Here is an 18,807-nt window from a genome sequence, read left to right as displayed (position 1 = left end):
GTCATGCCACCCCTCTGACTCTTGCTGTGGTGGCAGGGTTGAGGGAATAAATTAAGACATTCTGTAGCTCGGGAGGTTTTGGTTTATTCAAGTTCATTAGCGACTCGGTAATGTTAATAATGGTGTCTCAGATATCTTTGGTTATAATTCCAGTGGCTTTGGTATCACCGGTTACGACTCCCACATCTTCGATTCTCTTGCATCCCCAGGTGACATCACCTCCCGCATCACGGCAGACACGCAAGCGATGAGCGAGTCTCTGAGCAAGAATCTGAATCTTCTCATGTGGTACCTGATGAGGGTCATCTTCCTCTACCTCTTCATGTTGAAGCTGTCCTGGAAACTCTCCCTCTTCACCCTCCTTGGGCTCCCTGTCATCATGGCCATCCCCAAACTCTCAGGAACCTTCTACCAGGTAACACCCCCCCCCCTTCCCCCAGTAGTAAGAGTGTATGGTGAAACAACAGAGAATGCAAAATATACAAACATGTCGCACAACATGAGACAAAAACATACAATAACCTCTGAAGTCCAGGTCACCAAGTTTTAGAATAACAGATCGACCTAGTAACTATATAAGCCCCTCATCCCCCTTCCCCCCACACCCGCCCATAGCTGAAGGAACAAGGCACAACAGATCTTCCAAAAAGAACCTAAAAAAAAACAACTTAAGACAAACAGAGCCCATTATACCATTACCCAAGACCCATACTTTGCATACAATGAGCAATCCGTCCATAGTGTATTATGATACTTCCCAGAGGCTCCCATCCCAGTAGTGCCACACCTGTATTGGACACTGAAAATATAAAAACCCATTAAAAAAAAACCCCAAAACGTGAACCAAACCATACCTCTTACAAGGGTGTATATCCCTACCCATCACCCCCCATCCCGCACTGTTCAATCTGAAGAGTGTAGATGTCAGGATCCCCAAGTCTCAGTGATACCCAAAGCAAGGCAGAGTCTGTCACCAGAGCACAATAACATTATTGACAAAGAAGGCCTTAGGATGTCTGTGAAATAAGCAAGAGCATATAATAATTATATAAGTTCCAGCACGCCATTAATGCACTCCCACACTGTACAACCATGACCCTTCAGATAAAGCTTTCACTCTTCTGACCTTTCAGTGACACCCTTTTTCTAAATCTCATGTGTGGAATAAAGACAGTATGTTGTCCCTAAGCCAGCTACACTCCTTGGTCATGTCACTAATTCACTCTGGTCTTCCCAGCTTAGGTGGTTCAGCAGAGCCTGAACTTGTTTGCCTTTCTAGATTATTTTTTGCCACTTCAACGTATAAGGAGACACTAGAAACATAGAAAACATGATGGCAGATAAAGGCCAAATGGCCCATCCAGTCTGCCCATCCGCAAGCATCCACGGTCTATCTCCTCCCCCTAAGAGATCCCACACGCCTGCCCCACACTTTCTTGAATTCAGACACAGTCTTTGTCTCCACCACCTCTACCAGGAAACTAGTCTATGCATCTATCATCCTTTCTGTAAAAAAGCATTTCCTTAGATTACACTTGAGCCTATCACCTCTTAACTATGCCCTCTCATTCTGGAGATTTAAGAGTCTGATGGAATTCCTGAAAGTCTTGATATCACAGATCGTTTCCTTCCTCTCTTCCAGAACCTGTCCTTCCAGGTGCAGGCGTCTCTGGCTCGAGCTAACCAGGTGGCCTCAGAGACCCTGGCAAATATGAAGACCGTGCGGAGCTTTGCAGGCGAGGAGGAGGAGGCGGAGCGCTACGTGGAGAGACTGAGTGAGACTTACCGGCTGAACAAGAAGGAAGCCGTGGCCTATGCTGGTTTTACGTGGGCCAATAGTGTGAGAGTTTATTACTGATTATAATAATAATTATGGGGGGGTTACAAACTCACAGCCTTAGAGGGAGACCTAGTGGTTAAACATTGGAAATGATTTCATAGAGAACTACATTATTCTGCTGTAAACATTGTCCTTTGCAAGGTAAAAGGTGTGTATGATGACTTCCTGATGAGAACAAAATAGGAAAAAAGTCACATATTTATTTATTCAATTTTCCCAGGGGAGCTCATAATGGTTTGCAATGAATATATTCAGGTACTCAAGCATTTCTCCCTCTCTGTTCTGGTGGGCTCACATTCTATCTAATGTACCTGGGGCAATGGGGATTAAGTGACTTACCCAGGGTCACAAGGACTGATGTGGGATTTGAACCCACAACCTCATGGTACCAAGGCTGCAGCTCTAACCACTGCACCACATTTTCTATGAAAATCAGGGGTGGGAAATTTCATGGCGACACCAGAAAATATTTCTTCACCGAAAGGATGGTTGATCGCTGGAATAATCTTCCACAACAGGTAATTGAGGCCAGCAGCGTGCCAGATTTTAAGAAAAGATGGGATTGGCATGTGGGATCTCTTCATGGAGGTAGTTAGGGGGTGGGCCATTAGGGTGGGCAGACTGGATGGGCCGTGGCCCTATTCTGCCGTCATGTTCTATGTTTCTATTTGGCATGTGGGATCTCTTCATGGAGGTAGTTAGGGGGTGGGCCATTAGGGTGGGCAGACTGGATGGGCCGTGGCCCTATTCTGCCGTCATGTTCTATGTTTCTATTTGGCATGTGGGATCTCTTCATGGAGGTAGTTAGGGGGTGGGCCATTAGGGTGGGCAGACTGGATGGGCCGTGGCCCTATTCTGCCGTCATGTTCTATGTTTCTATTTGGCATGTGGGATCTCTTCATGGAGGTAGTTAGGGGGTGGGCCATTAGGGTGGGCAGACTGGATGGGCGGTGGCCCTATTCTGCCGTCATGTTCTATGTTTCTATTTGGCATGTGGGATCTCTTCATGGAGGTAGTTAGGGGGTGGGCCATTAGGGTGGGCAGACTGGATGGGCCGTGGCCCTATTCTGCCGTCATGTTCTATGTTTCTATTTGGCATGTGGGATCTCTTCATGGAGGTAGTTAGGGGGTGGGCCATTAGGGTGGGCAGACTGGATGGGCCGTGGCCCTATTCTGCCGTCATGTTCTATGTTTCTATTTGGCATGTGGGATCTCTTCATGGAGGTAGTTAGGGGGGGTGGGCCATTAGGGTGGGCAGACTAGATGGGCAATGGCCCTTTTCTGCCGTCATGTTCTATGTTTCTATGTTTCACACACTCTGTCCTATGCTACTACAATAATGAGATCCATATGCATAGAACTCCCTGATAAGAGCTGGTGGAGTGCAGTGGCTTCCTGACAGGAAGGTATACAAAGGATGCCGGGAAAGCACAGGAGCCCCTCCAGCTTCCTAGCATGCAGCTGTGTCTGTAAATCATTCAGTCACTCTTCTGTTTGCTTGTCTGCCTGAGATGTTACAGGACACAGAGGGGGAAGATGACAAACAAGAAGAGATCTCTTACACACAGTGACACTCTGTGATTGGCAGACTGGATGGGATGATTGGTCTTTTTCTACCATCATCTACCATGTTCCTGTATTGTTAATATGGCAGTGTCTTATATCTCACATTGTCTCTAACTTTTGTGGTTGTCTGTAAAAATGAAGCATTCCAGAAATAAATATGTAATGTGACTGTCTGTCCTACCTCTGTGTCTAGCTGTCAGGACTGGCTTTGAAAGTGGGAATCCTGTACTATGGGGGCCGTCTGGTGACTTCAGACTATATCAGTAGCGGGGACCTGGTTGCATTTGTCCTTTATGAGTTACAGTTCACATCTGCAGTAGAGGTGAGTGCTTCATGTGAACTCAGACACACTAACAAGGTCTTGTACTTTCACCTCAAGAGCAGGATGTGAGAGGGGCAAAGACTATCATAGAAATCCCACTGCTAAACTAAACTAAACTAAACCTTAAGTTTATATACCGCATCATCTCCCACCAGAACAGAAGAGAAGAGGGGGTAAAGTCTGAGATACCATAGAATCTCCTTCCCTTCCCTCCCTTCCCCTCCCCTCCCCTCTCCAGAGCAGGATTAGGGAAGCAGTCTCTTTCTGTTGGTAATGTCTCTCTGTGTCTTAGGTGCTGTTACGGATGTACCCAGATGTGAAAAAAGCAGTGGGAGCCTCAGAGAAGATATTTGAGTACATGGACAGGACTCCCAAAATCACAGCCGCAGGGATTCTGACGCCAGAAACCCTTGAAGGTCACGTGACCTTCCAAAATGTGACCTTCTCCTACCCCAGCCGACTGGACACCTTAGTGCTGAAGGTATTCAGAAGAGGCCTGCAAGTTTTGGTGTCGGGCAATTTGCAATGGGCCAACTCTAAGTCTTTTCGTCTGTCCTACAGTAATACAATGTGTATAACAGGGCTTGAGGGATATTCTGGGTCAGCTGTGAAGGGCATAAGTGTTGTGTGAAGGAAACCTGGTCTACCACATCTTCACCTTTCTCTCTCTACTGATCACTCATATCTGCTTTCCACCAGTCACTGATGTTCTGTCTCTGTCTCTCTCTCATGCCTGCAGGATGTGTCTTTCCAGTTGAGACCTGGCGAGGTTACAGCCCTGGTGGGCCCTTCCGCCTCAGGGAAATCCACCTGCGTCTGGCTCCTGGAGCGGTTTTACCAGCCACAAGGGGGAAAGATTTTACTAGATGGGAAATCGATTTGGGAATACGAGCAGAAATATTTCCACAGCAAGGTAGGGGGATAACAAAGCCAAATACATAAGCAGTCTGTAAAAGTTACATGTTTGTAATTTAAAAAAAAAAAAAAAAAAAGTTACAGGAGTTCAAACTGTTTGCCCTAACAGAATTCATTAAACTTTCCTTTTTTGTTTCTGGAGAATTGGTCACCTTTTCCCAGAGATGGTTTCCAAATTGTCAAGTTTATTTTGTACTTCATATACCGTCTGTCAAAGTATACCTAGACAGTTTACAATAGTAAATTTTAAAAAGTTTGACAAAAATAAAGAGGAGGACTTTTCATAGTTAAAATATGTATACAGATACAAAAGGGATCTGGGGGAAGGAAGGTGCAAAGTACATCGAGATAAAAATTAAAAGAGGGGGAGGTATGAAGGGATGGAAAGAAAAGTAGGGGGGTTTTCATTTCTGAAAAGGGGTTCTTTTTTATTTTTGTGCTTAATCTTGTTAGCTGGGAAGAGGGTCCTTTCTGTAAACCACTTGTAACCTTGTTTAATTGATGTGAACCGCCTAGAACTCTTCCGGGTATGGCGGGATACAAAAATAAAGTTATTATTATTATTATTATTTCTCAGGTAAGGTAGGCAACCCCAAAGATAATTTTGAAAAAAAAATCTACAGTTCTGAAATAAAGAACATTTCAGGATTTTTATATCAGGACTAGTCTTTAAGCCTGTTAAATTAACGGGTGCTAGAATAGATGTCTGTCTTTCTTTCTGTCTGTCTCTCTGGCCCCCTGTCTGTCATTCTTTCTTTCTCTCTCTCTATCCTTGGCTAGTGTTTGTCTGGGGGGGGGAGGTTTCTTTCTCTTTCTCTGCTGTCTGTCTGTGTTTATTCTATCTGTCTCCCTGGCCCCCTGTCTTTCTTTCTATATGTCTCTCTATCTTTCTCCCTGGCCCCCCTGCCTACCTGTATTTATCTGTTGTCTCTCTGGCCCCCTGTCTGTTTGTCTTTCTTTATGTCTGTCTCTCTCCCTGGCCCCTGTCTTCCTTTCTGTATGTCTCTCTGTCTTTCTCCCTGGCTCTCTGCCTACCTGTATTTATCTGTTGTTCCATGCCTGACTGTCTCTCCGTGGCCCCCTTCTGTCTCCCTACCCCCTCCCGAAAGCAAGCCCATTACATTAACGGGTGCCCTGTGCATCAGCATTAGCGTTTCCTCTACCCCTTTCCCTTCCCGTGGTCCCGACTACAAAGCTGGTGATTCCAGCAGCTTGTGCAGCAGTCTTCACACGCTGCTTCGGGTCCTTCTACTGCTCTGATTTACTTTGGCACGTCCCTGATGACATCATCAGAGACGCGGAAGAGGAAATCAGGGCAGTAGGAGGGCCCGAAGCAGCGCGTGAAGACTGCTGCACACGCTGGAATCGCAAGGTTCGTAGTCGGATCCGCGGGAAGGGAAGGGTGAGGGTGGCAAAGGACTCGAGTCCCGGGCTGCAGGGTCAGTTTTTCGGTTCGTTCCGGGGGGGGAAGGAGGCGCTCTTTGTGCCCCAGTCCCGGCTTGTGGAGGCGATCGTCAGCGTCTAAAGAAACTTCCGTATTGTGAGGTGGAGAGCAGGGAAGCTTGTCTAGCGCGCATGCGCACTCGTGCCTCTGCGACAGATCAGGGAACACGCGGAGCGAGTGCGCATGCGCGCTTAGCGTTTTATTATATATGATTGTAGTCAATTGCTTAAATTAATTCATTAAAAAACAACAAAATCTAAAGCGGATCTGCAGATTGGGCTGTGCTACTTTTTCCTCTTCCTGCGTTGCCACATGCAGATTGAGAGAGTGGTTGGACCGGACCTCTTCACTCCTCCGGTGAGAAGCTGGCTGCCTCAAAGGAGGTTTTAGAGTTCTCTGTTTAACTCCCACTTCCAGCTGAGGACTTTTCTTCCGGAGCCCCTTTAGTTCCACGCTCCACAAAGGCATCCATTGGACCAGGTAATTGTTGAGCTGACCCAGGTTCAACTAGAAAAACATGGGACTTTGCCTTCCTTTTGGCGTCTTGCTGAGCCATCTTAATCTTACTCCGCCCCTGAAATGTTTACTTCAATTAAGAAGGTGCCCAATATATTCTAAATATGTTTTCCATTTCTGATTTCCTCTCAGGTGTTTTATTGACATTTAAATCAATCAATCAATCAATCATTACTTCTGCAAACATTTGAATGTTGAGACATATCCCCTTGCAATATTTTCTCTGTTACCCGACAGAATTATAGAGAGGGGACTGCAGGTGGTTTCTCTAGACCAGGGGTGTCAAAGTCCCTCCTCGAGGGCTGCAATCCAGTCGGGTTTTCAGGATTTCCCCAATGAATATGCATGAGATCTATTAGCATACAATGAAAGCAGTGCATGCAAATAGATCTCATGCATATTCATTGGGGAAATCCTGAAAACCCGACTGGATTTCGGCCCTCAAGGAGGGACTTTGACACACCTGTCTCCTTCTTCAAGCAGGATCTCCGCTGTACCAAATCCATTTCAGGCAAAGTGTCTAACCTGTTCTTAAAATCCTCCAGTAACCGTGACAGTGTTTCTTGGTGCATGTCCCGGTTACACAGGTATCTCTGCACTACCCTGTGATCAATAACAGATATAAGAAAGGGGAGAGTTGAAACCAGGTTCTTGAATAAAGAGGAGTGGGCTCGGCTAGGCCCCTGCTCTAATTCTTGCATCTTTTTCTCTGGGTCCTCTTGTGACTTACACTTGTTGTTTTTGCAGGTGGCTCTCGTGAGCCAGGAACCGGTGCTTTTTGCACGTTCAGTGCGTGAGAATATCGCATATGGGCTGGGAGACTTGCCACAGGATGATGTGATCACAGCTGCAAAATACGCCAATGCGCATGGCTTCATCACCGGGCTGAAGGATGGCTACCAGACTGGTAAATACCCCCTCCTGGAAATAATTGAGCCAAAAGCTTCTCATGCCCTGCACACAACTGGTCCCTTTACTTCTAAGCTGCAACATTTCAGATCTTGCTTTCTTCTGTCTTCCCTGAAAGCCTCTGTGTTGGGGTACGGGGCATCAAGGATCTGTGGGGTTTAAAACAGAAAGGATTTCCATCTGTGTAAAAAATGTTCCACTAATGCTTAGGTTGAATATTTGTTTCTCCGCAGATGCCGGTGAGAAGGGTGGGCAGCTGTCAGTGGGGCAGAAGCAGAGGGTTGCCATTGCCCGGGCACTGCTTCGAGACCCTCAGATCCTCATCCTGGATGATGCCACCAGCGCCCTGGACACAGAGACGGAACATATGGTGGGTGTGATCTTGAGGGCGGATGAGGGTGTGATCTCTAATACTTGTAGGTAGGTGGCTTTCATGACCTCCAGAATGACATTTCTATTGGTCAGGGATCTCAAATTCAGTCCTAGACTACCACTAAAGGGCATGCGATCAGTGAACTGAGTTAATTTTCCTGTATTGGTAATCTGCAAAACCAGGCCCACTGGTGGTACTCGGACTGGATTTGAGATCCCTGACCAATAGAAGTGCCACAGCTTGACCAGCCTAGTGGACTACAGATAAGTGCTGTGCACTGTTCCACAGGCTAGACTGATGGTCAGGGCTGGCATTGCTGTTGGGTTGAGGAGAGAGGGAGTTCATTATTGCACAATAGTGACACCTATTGGCCAGACTCAAAGTCTATATGAACTGGGCTCGGACGGATCAGCACTACAGTGGGGGTTGAGAGGGAATACTAAAAATAATGATAAAGGCCTAGCTAGGTATAGGATCATGAAGTCAGTCGGAACCAATTTTAAGTGCAGCTGAAGTCGATAAAATGTATATACAGTATAACCTTGGTTTACGAGCATAATTCGTTCCAGAACTACGCTCGTAAACCAAATTGCTCGTATATCAAAGCAAGTTTCCCCATAGGAAGTCAGGGAAACTTACTTGATTGGTTCCCCCCTCCCCCCGAGGCCACTGGCGCTGCTTCCCCCCCCTGCGAACACCTCCTCTGAGAACCGGCATTGCTCCCCCCTGCAAACTCCCCCCCCCCCACTCGCACCGGCACCCCCCGCCCATCCGAACAGAAGCCTTACCCCCATCTGTCACCGGCACACAGCCCACAGGACGTGCCGGTGAACGAAGATCCTTCCTGTTGCCTGGGCCTTGCGCATCTGCGTATGCTCAAGGCCTTCTGGAGAGAGCGAGAGCCAGAAGGCCTTGAGCAAGCGCAGATGCTCAAGGCCCAGGCAGCAGGAAGGGTATTCATTCACTGACACATCCTGTGGGCTGCGTGCCGGTGACAGATGGGGTAAGGCTTCTGTTCGGGTGGGGGGAGGGGGCGTTTGCGAGTGGGGGAGAGCCGATGCCAGTTCCGGGGGGGGGGGGGGGTGCTCGCAAATCGAGTCAATGCTCGGTTTGCGAGTCACGATTTGTGAGAATGTTTTGCTCGTCTTGCAAAACACTTGCAAACCGCATTACTCGCAAACCGAGGTTTGACTGTGTATATATACGGTATATATAATTTTTTTCAAACTTCAAATAATGGCAGTGTTCTTCAATGCCAGGCCTAGGGGGAGGGTCCAATGGCGGCCCCTTAAGTCCTCTGGGGTGGCCCTCATTGTTCTGGGTGTTTATCTACTACTCTTTGCCTGTCTACACAGCTCGTGACACAAAGAGGAAAGCGGATGGGAGGAAAATTCACATGCTCGAAAGAGAAGGCATTTCTTAGTAGATGAAGAAAATGCATTTAGAAGACAGGCTGGTGGGGTAGATGTCATTGACACACACACTGGTCAACAATGTCACAGTCTCACATGGGAAGATAGCTGGAGGCTCTCCAGCTCAGTTGGATCCAAAGTGGCTCCAGCTTAAAAATGAATGAAGACCACTGGCCTGTGGTCTTTTAGTCCTTAGTTTGTACATAATTGTACTGACTCCACAGCCCTGTGAAGATGCAAATGAAGGCCAGTGGTGCTGTAGGTCAACTGTGGCCAGTTCTGATTGAGCTGGAAGCCGCCTCTTCTCCTCCACAGCTCTCAAATGCTAGGGTCCTCTTTTAGAGAACTGTCCAGGTGTCAGACAGTTTCCTGTACTGGTGTGAATTTGTCTGGATTTTGGACTCACGCTCTCCAGTCCAGCCCGCACCCCCGGACTTCAGTATGGTTCTCGAGTCTCCCCTGTCCCCTCGTACCTCCTCCAGCTCTCTTGTTTCAAAACGCTGGCAGGCAGTGGCGTTAGTGGCTGTTCCGCCACTAATTTCTGACAGGTGGAATGATCAGTAACACTCAGGAAAGCACCCAGACAATATAAAGCATAAACAATAACAGTTTATTATACACACATATAAGAATTAAATATAAATTATCCTCACCTTGACCCCAGACCCCATCCTCACTATTGAGAACCCCTAAAATAGATGGATGGAAAGACCAAAGGACTGTCCCGTGAGACGTGGCCAACCGTCATGGATTCTGGATTCTAGGAGCGGAATTCCGTCCTTATAAGCTGCTGAGTTAAACAGCTGGTCCTGCAGTAACAGCGTCCTTTGATTCAGGCACACCCCAGGTCGGTCCCTTTGAAGTTGTTTGGGCAACATTCAGGTCAAAGAGGTCAAAATGTCAGATAAACAGACTTGTGGATTCATGTCAGTTACCCCTCTGGCCAGTTTCTTTGTTTGGATAACATTCAGGTCCCATCTGGCGTTAATGAGGTGTTGCAGGGACTGGTCTTGCTCTTTTGTTCTCTTGTTTTGGTAACACCCAGGTCTGTCTTTACTGATGTTATTTGAGTGTTACGCAGGCAACTGAATTTAGGGAAAAGCTGTTTGGTTCTTAGTAAAGCATTTGATGTTGTCAAGGTAACACTAAGGTTCAGGTAAGCAGACTTGAGGAGACATATAATATTCTGAACAAAATTATCAGTAATATACTGGGGTATAACATTCCACTCCTGGATACTCAAGTTTGCTTCTCCAAATTTAGAAGTCCTCCGAATTAAGGGAGAGAGTGTCCGACAATTAAGAAAGGTTAAAAGATAGTTAAACAAATTTATAGAGTACAAAATGAAGAAACTCCTTTTATGCCATATCACTGCAGTGGTACACATTGTTTCATTTCAAAATTTACACCATTTTCTATCTAAGGGTACAGAATGTGATGTGGTTTTTAAATCAATAACGACATGTAACATTAACTGATCATATCGTAGTGTTAGTTCATAATTATGTACAGTATTTGTCACCCATTCACCTTCCCTTCTAAATACATCTGCTACTCTGGAGTCAAAATATGCTTCTTTGCCAGCCAGTATTTCAGAAACAATAGTATCTATTCTACTTTTAAGCAAAGGTAAAATGGGAAAATTAATTTTCCCTTCATAATTTATTTCCTTATGTGCTAAACCTGGTGTTCTTGCATTCCCTAATATTTCTTGCTAATTAGGCCTTTCACTTGAAAGTATCACGTATTGGGAATCATGAAAATTAATAATCTTATTAATATTATATTTGTGCTCTTACTCATGGCATACATTTAGGGTAGCTTCATATTCACCATCGATCACCGCAGTTATCTGGTATCCCGTTTTTCTTAGCATCTTTGGTTAGGGTCTGGCTATGCTCCAGTTTCAATAGGCTTGCTTTGCCACTCACATGCCTTCACTCATGTAAGTTTCAGGCACCACCTCCACAGACCAGCCCTAATGTTAAGTGGCAGGATATAGGCTCACTTCTATTCCCAAGTCGGTGCCACATAACAGCCTCATGGCACGGCACTGTATGTCCGGTTGCGTCTTCATCTTCTCGGTCTGGTGAAATTTTCTCTTAACCCAGCATGTTAGCCAAATCATCAGAATGAGAGAGCAGAGCTGACCAATTTTATCACAAAAGGATGAAAGTCTATATGGAATAACATTTCCCAGTACGTGATTTTTCAAGGAAAATATTTCCTCATAACTGTTTAATTTCAATGCTTTAGTTACATTAAACCCCCCTAGTGGTAAAAGAGAGTATAAGAGAAAAAGGAGAAAAACCACTTTATGTACAGAAGGTGATAACATGTAACACAATACTTGTGTGTAAAGTAGTATTTGGGTGAGATGAGAGAAGCAACACTAATGCACTTAAAGGTAGTCTGTAGGACATTTAGAAAATACACCTTTTTATGTTCTAGACATAATTATTATGTCATTTTTAAGAGAGACCATACACACGTACAGAATGTGATAACATTTGACACAATACTTGTGTGTAAGGTAGTATTTGTGTGAGATAAGAGAAACAACACTAATGCACTTAAAGGTATTCTGTAGGACATTCAGAAAATATACCTTTTTATGTTCTGGACATAATTATTATGTCATTTAAGAAAGACCATACACACGTACAGAATGTGATACCCAAATAACTTATGTCAGAGATGTGCACTGCACTGTTTATACCTGGTAAGTTAAATAAAGAGAGACCATTTTTTATTTTATTTAGCAAATATCAAATACCAATGAACACCATTTTACCAGGTATAAAGCTTTCTAATTATTTCTCTTCTGATATCCTTTTATAATATAACCCCTAACTAAATTATCATTAGGCTGTATAGAAACATAGAAACATAGTAAGATGATGGCAGAAAAGGGCCAAGGCCCATCAAGTCTGCCCACTCTATAGACCCTTTGCCCTGACCCACGTAGGGATCCCACATGGGCGTCCCCTTTATTCCTAAAAAACTGGCACGCTGCTGGCCTCGATTGCCTGTGAGTCCTAGCATAAAATCATTGTGAGCATGGTTTTCATAAGATACTTTCTGGTATGTGGGGGAATCTTTTTTGGAAAGGGATATGGTACCATTTGGACTAATAGAAGGGGTGGAATAAACTCTGGAAATGGCCAATGTGCAATGTTGGGGTACCCCATAAGCTAAAACAAACAACACATAACAGAAACAGACAAACACAGAGCTCTGGCATGCTTTCTTCCATCGGTAATGATTCAGGGTTGATTTTAATCTGTAAATAAGCACACTATTAATCAAAAGAGTCACAAACAAATGTGGTATCCATTGGATTCCCACTATCAGGTCACATTGCTGGAAGTATTTTAAATGTGGCACAGTGAAATTGGTTCTCCGGACCATGTCTAGATAATAAGCTTCTAAAAGAAAGAGAGATAGAAATTTAAGTTTTACTGGTCTTCTTTTCTATTTTCTTCCATTTCAAAGTTCTGTCACACAATCATAAAAATTCAAGCAGGGACGCTTTAATCTATAAAACATATAAGAGAGGTTTACGTGCAGGTACAGTGGTTCACAATGTTAGTGTTTGAGATAAAAGACACATTTGCAAAATTACTTGGGGTGCAACTTCCTTATACTATCTAACAAAACTTTATTCATTATAAAGGTCTACTTTTTTATTGTCCAACTTCTACTTTTTTATTGTCCAACCTACCCCATATGTTACCCCAGATGTGAAATATGTTGCCTCCAAAATCCAAAAAGGCCCAAGTCTGTTTTTTATTTTGGGGAGAAGAGAAGTTTAGCTTTCTCTCTCACCTCTCGGCATCCTTTTGCCCACTTTCTGCTTTAATCTTGTGATAGAAAGTGGGACTATGTAAGTATTTTTGTGGTAGTCTGGTATATGTATATTGCCTCCCTTGCCAAGTGAATGCAAATTGTTCTGGACATTGCTCCACTATAGGGATAGTAAAAAATGCATTGGTTCATGTTTCCATCGGAAAGCTGTCATGTTAACCCTTTTTGGATATCTGGCAAGGAATCCCATAAATTAATCCCAAATTGGTAATTGTCCAATTTTAAAATTTGTAAAGTTTTTTCTTCCTGCTTGTATAATTTTCCCCCCAATCCTGATATTTATATTCCTACACCCCAGCGTCCACTACAGCTTGTACCTGTTGCTCCCCAGGTTTCTACTAAATATTTATCTCTACCTGCGGATACTGTTCTAATTTGGTCCAGGCACACACTGAGGCTCGGCATTCACATTATTGATCCTCCCAACACTTCCACCCTTTTAAATCAGGATAAAGAATGGAAGCAATTTCCTCAGGGGGGCTGTTGGCACCAAAATATCCTCCCTCTCTCCTTTGTTCTCTATTTTTGTACATTCCCCATAATGTCCCTGTATCTTCTCCGTCTATTTCTTTCCTCTTTACACCATCTTTTATTAATGCCAAAAACATATTCCTCCGAGACACCCGCTTAGCCCTGTTTGAATTGGATTGTCCTGTTCTCTTTTTATCAAAAGTAGTTTGAGGTCCCCAGTCTCCCAGATCTCCTAACTGTCGGACCGCTTCTAAGGCTTCCAAAATAGTCCTGTCTATTTGATTGATCAACAAAGTTATCTTTACCTGTTTGTATGCTGGTGCAGCATACTTAATCATTTTATTTCTCATGGACTCAGTAAAAGGTAATGACATATATGTGTCAGCGTGACCTATTACTAAGGCTGCCTTCATAGACTCCTCCTTAATTCTCATTTGAGCATCTTTTAATGTATACCAAATCTTATCATTTGAGGGCCAATCAGATTCAAGTGGATATCGCCTCGTGACACCCCTACTAATTATCTCTAATAAAGACCATTGGGCATTTTTTACAGGATAAGGATCCTTCCGCAACGTATGTTGCACTACTATTTCTTGACTAATTTGAACAAATTTAGGGGCATCTGTGGCATCTAACATAATCCCTGCTGCACCCAGCTCCTGCACCCGAACTACCCACTGTATTAGTGGTTCCCCAGGCTGCTGTGTAAAGCGTGCCATCATATCCATGATTTCATGTGGAGTAACATCCTCCCTGTTATTAGAATTTGAATCCCAAATATTCCCATCCCGTTTGTTTGGATTCCAATCATTCGGCAGATGATAAATTAAGATTTTAACTTTTCTGTAACTCACTTTCCACCTCCGTTTCTTGTATTTATATTGTGCATATTGCATAGCTGACTGTTCTATTACATTTTGATAGGTTTCTACCTTATCCATTAACAACTTATTCTGACATTGTAGCATTGTAATGGCATGCTGTTGTTTATTCCTTTTCTTTTCCAGCTCTTCTAATTTCAATTGTAATTCCTGTTTAGCTTCATGCAAATTCCTCCAGTCTGACAAAATCATCCTTCCTTGTCTAGAAATTACTTCTTGCTCTTCTCCTTTTGAGATTTTCACCTTTTGTAAGGAGGCACATAATTCATGTGGATCCCCACTTCCAAAAGTACAGGATTCACACAATCCTGCTTCTACAGACCTCTCAGTGGTCATTAATTTTCCCATAATTTCATTCCCATTTGGAATGGAGGGATTGGGAGCCTGCTCCTCCACCCCTTGTTTTCTAGGTAACTTTCCTGACCACATGATTACCCCACTTCCTGGTACCAATTTGTTCCGCCACTAATTTCTGACAGGTGGAATGATCAGTAACACTCAGGAAAGCACCCAGACAATATAAAGCATAAACAATAACAGTTTATTATACACACATATAAGAATTAAATATAAATTATCCTCACCTTGACCCCAGACCCCATCCTCACTATTGAGAACCCCTAAAATAGATGGATGGAAAGACCAAAGGACTGTCCCGTGAGACGTGGCCAACCGTCATGGATTCTGGATTCTAGGAGCGGAATTCCGTCCTTATAAGCTGCTGAGTTAAACAGCTGGTCCTGCAGTAACAGCGTCCTTTGATTCAGGCACACCCCAGGTCGGTCCCTTTGAAGTTGTTTGGGCAACATTCAGGTCAAAGAGGTCAAAATGTCAGATAAACAGACTTGTGGATTCATGTCAGTTACCCCTCTGGCCAGTTTCTTTGTTTGGATAACATTCAGGTCCCATCTGGCGTTAATGAGGTGTTGCAGGGACTGGTCTTGCTCTTTTGTTCTCTTGTTTTGGTAACACCCAGGTCTGTCTTTACTGATGTTATTTGAGTGTTACGCAGGCAACTGAATTTAGGGAAAAGCTGTTTGGTTCTTAGTAAAGCATTTGATGTTGTCAAGGTAACACTAAGGTTCAGGTAAGCAGACTTGAGGAGACATATAATATTCTGAACAAAATTATCAGTAATATACTGGGGTATAACAGTGGCTGATCTTGCTGCCATCGGCCTGCCCCAGAAGCCTTTGCAGGAAGAGGAAGTACTGCAGAGTGAAGGCTTACGGGGCAGGCCAACAGCAGCAGGATCACGTTGCTAATGCTGCTGGTGTTTTGAAATAGCAGAGCCAGAGGAGGTACGTGGGGGACAGTGGAGACTCAAAGAGCCATCCCCGATTCCGGGCTTGGCCTGTGTGAGTGGCTGGAGAGAGAGAGAGAGAGAGAGGCTGCATTGGGGGGGAGGGAGGTGATGGTTTAGGAGCATAACTAGGGGGAGATAGGCAGGGTATGAGCGGGGCCAGGGTGGGGTCAAGTGTCCTCTTTTTTGACTTCCCAAATCGGGTAACCCTATCAAATGCCCTTTCTTTGAGATTCAGATGTAGAAATTATTATGCCCTTGTTGAGGCTGGTGACATCACGGTTTCCTCTGCAAGCTTTGTTACCCTCTCTGGAACCAATTAAAAGCCAGGAATGACAATGACAATGGCATTATGATGTCATAGGCCCCAGTGAAACAGTTAACAACTCTTAGGAGCCAGTAAAACAATGTTTACTGATTTCTTTTTGTAGCTATGATCGTGGCCAAATGAAACTGTGTGTTCACGACCCTCCCTGCAATGGTGCAGAATAATAATGCACCTGTGGAGAGGCTCTCTCCCCCCCCCCCAAGATCCCTAACCCAAACACTGTTTTGGTAATCCCATATGGGGTTTTGACCAACAGTGCGGGAAGCTCTGTAGTAGAATAATGGTTAACATAGTGCAGTCACTAAAGACATGTCAACTGATCACATGACCATTCTCAGCCAATCAGAAGCAAAAGAAATTTATATCTATGTATTACTGTGCACTTTTTTCAGGATTATGGGACATGTAGTCTTCTCCAGTAGTGTAAGACTCAGTATATGAAATTGCTGTTGGTTCTTATTCTGGATTCTCCTACACAGGTGCAGACGGCGGTTTATAACGGTTCCAGGCAAAGGACAGTACTAGTAATTGCTCACCGGCTCAGCACTGCAGAGCGAGCAGACCGGATTCTTGTGCTGGAGGGAGGACAGATCACAGATGAGGGGACGCACCAGGAGCTGCTGGAGAAGGGGGGAAGCTACAGCCGCATGGTACAGAAGCAGCTGCAGGGCTTTCAGAAAGACTCCACCAACGAAGAGGAATAAGGACAAGATGAGTATATGTGACTCCCAACCCCAGGCTTAAAAATCACTTGTCTTGTGCACTCTTACTGCAGAGTAGCCTTGGCATGCAAAGCCTGGGATGTGTTTTTGCCAGTTTGGATCTACTGAGATTCCAGGTTTAAAACTCAGGAGATCTCCTTGATTGTCCACACAAAGTAGGGGGCAGCTTGGGAAGTAAATATTTCATAGTTCTAGAATGAACTAAGTATTAAGCGGAACACACAGAAAACATGATTTTTGCTCTGTCTGTAAGCTTTGTTGACCAGGGTTCGTCTCTTAATGTACAGCACTGCTTGCATCTGGCAGCTCTATAGAAATAAGTAATAGCAGTAGTAGCAATTAGACAAGGGAAGTCTAATCAGACAGACAAACAGGACAATTGGGAGGGAGGGACAAAATGCATTAGGCATTTTCACTGTCTCACAAGATTGTGTGCATGTAAAGAGCAGTGGCTTATAAGTGTGTGTGCATATCTTGTGTAGACTAGAGTTTGTGGGAAGGAGGGGGGTGTCTGATATCACACTGCACTAAGATTCTGAACTTTTGTGTGATAAATTCTCTCTGAGGTTTTCCTGTACAGAAGCTCTTTTGCTGCGTTGAAGGTCATTCTGTACTCAAGGGAAGACTTAGAACCTTTCTGATTGCCCAAGATAAGCCGCCTTTAGTGCACAAAAAAATTGTATTTCAGCCTTCAGTGGCATATTTGGAGTATTAAAAGTAACATCTACACTAAGATTGGAAAAAATAAAACTGCAGTTCTTAGGGAAGGGAAGAGATTAACAGATTTACATCACTTTGTCCAAATATGGAAATATCCCACCAGTCTAGGCATGAGGTTTTGGCTTGGGGGAGGGGCGGAGTAGAGCCATTAAAAGATCTCTCTGGCAGGAGTTGCCAGCCTGTATTGGTCCCCGTTTAGGTGAAAGCCATAGCTCCATTCTGTCCAGTGCTGGGTGAACCGGCTCCCTTGCCCCATGGCAGGATCAGAAATTACCAACAGGGGTCAGCTTTCTTCTCTGATAAATAATAGATAATTTTAGAATATTGAAGAACTTGTACATTTCTAATTTGTTTTAAATTTTATCTAAGATATTATTAATATATTTTTGTAACCCATTCTGGGCTTTTCTGGGAGAATGGGGCTAAATAAATAAATGATGGTCAGCTCTATTGTTCCCTTTCCTTTATGTAATAAACGAGACTCTCACCCAGCAGCTGAAGGGACTGGCAGGATCCGGCTCTTGCCCATCTCCTCCAGGACCACAGAACAGCTATGGCTTCATTTTCAATGTTCACCAAGGACTCAATGCCACTGAATCAAGCAGGTAATCGAAGGTGGCATATCCAGTGCCAAAAAATAAGAAACAGAATCCCATGGTTCGAAAGCCTAACAGATGAAATGTGGGAGTTCACCCTGGGAAAAATCACTGAAACAGCTACTTGATATAATGCACTGGACAAGGTAACTTTATATCCCAAATAATTCTTTATTGACAAATTATATGGAGACCTGACACTGGTCTGTGTTTTGGCTCTAACGAGCCTCCATCAGGGGTCACAGTAGTATATCATAAGTTGATTTACTCAGGATAAAGAAAAAAGTCAAATATATAAACTTTGTCCAATATAGAACTCTTTGTGATGAACACCTCACAAGCATGGTGTGCTATACTCAATAAATGTTCTTTGGATTAATAATCCCATTATCAATTTATCCTCCTTTGATCTTACTTCTAACCAGTGATGAGATTAGAACCTGGATCTTCAGGTGTCACAAACTATCGTACCGTGAAAGCTAGAAATTCAAACCAATATACAGTATACCTCTGTTTAATATTGAGAGCACACATGGTTGGAAAGCCGTGACAGTCAAGTAGAATTTGTGGCATAAGTGGTACTGCAATCAGGTCTACAAGTAGATCGATTTTTCACTCC

The 18,807-nt window shown here is 44.1% G+C and overlaps 1 protein-coding gene across 5 annotated transcripts in view; it reads left to right on the top strand.

The window, feature by feature from the left end:
- The window catches only part of TAP1 (transporter 1, ATP binding cassette subfamily B member), a 39,518-nt gene extending 20,948 nt beyond the window's left edge, over positions 1 to 18,570 (top strand). For 4 of the 5 annotated variants that reach the window (XM_033923545.1, XM_033923542.1, XM_033923540.1 and 1 more), the window contains 8 exons: positions 210 to 415; positions 1,643 to 1,840; positions 3,600 to 3,728; positions 4,021 to 4,209; positions 4,468 to 4,641; positions 7,351 to 7,510; positions 7,746 to 7,882; positions 16,630 to 18,570. In XM_033923545.1, coding sequence (XP_033779436.1) covers positions 210 to 415; positions 1,643 to 1,840; positions 3,600 to 3,728; positions 4,021 to 4,209; positions 4,468 to 4,641; positions 7,351 to 7,510; positions 7,746 to 7,882; positions 16,630 to 16,854 — 1,418 coding nt within the window. In that variant the 3' untranslated portion in view covers positions 16,855 to 18,570. The remainder of the gene's footprint in view (positions 1 to 209; positions 416 to 1,642; positions 1,841 to 3,599; positions 3,729 to 4,020; positions 4,210 to 4,467; positions 4,642 to 7,350; positions 7,511 to 7,745; positions 7,883 to 16,629) is intronic. The other variant, XM_033923541.1, reaches the window with a different exon arrangement.
- The last annotated feature ends 237 nt before the right edge of the window (positions 18,571 to 18,807 follow it).

The sequence above is a fragment of the Geotrypetes seraphini genome, chromosome 16 (assembly GCF_902459505.1).
Source record: "Geotrypetes seraphini chromosome 16, aGeoSer1.1, whole genome shotgun sequence".
NCBI lineage: Eukaryota > Metazoa > Chordata > Amphibia > Gymnophiona > Dermophiidae > Geotrypetes > Geotrypetes seraphini.
This window is presented reverse-complemented; position numbering and strand designations above follow the sequence as displayed.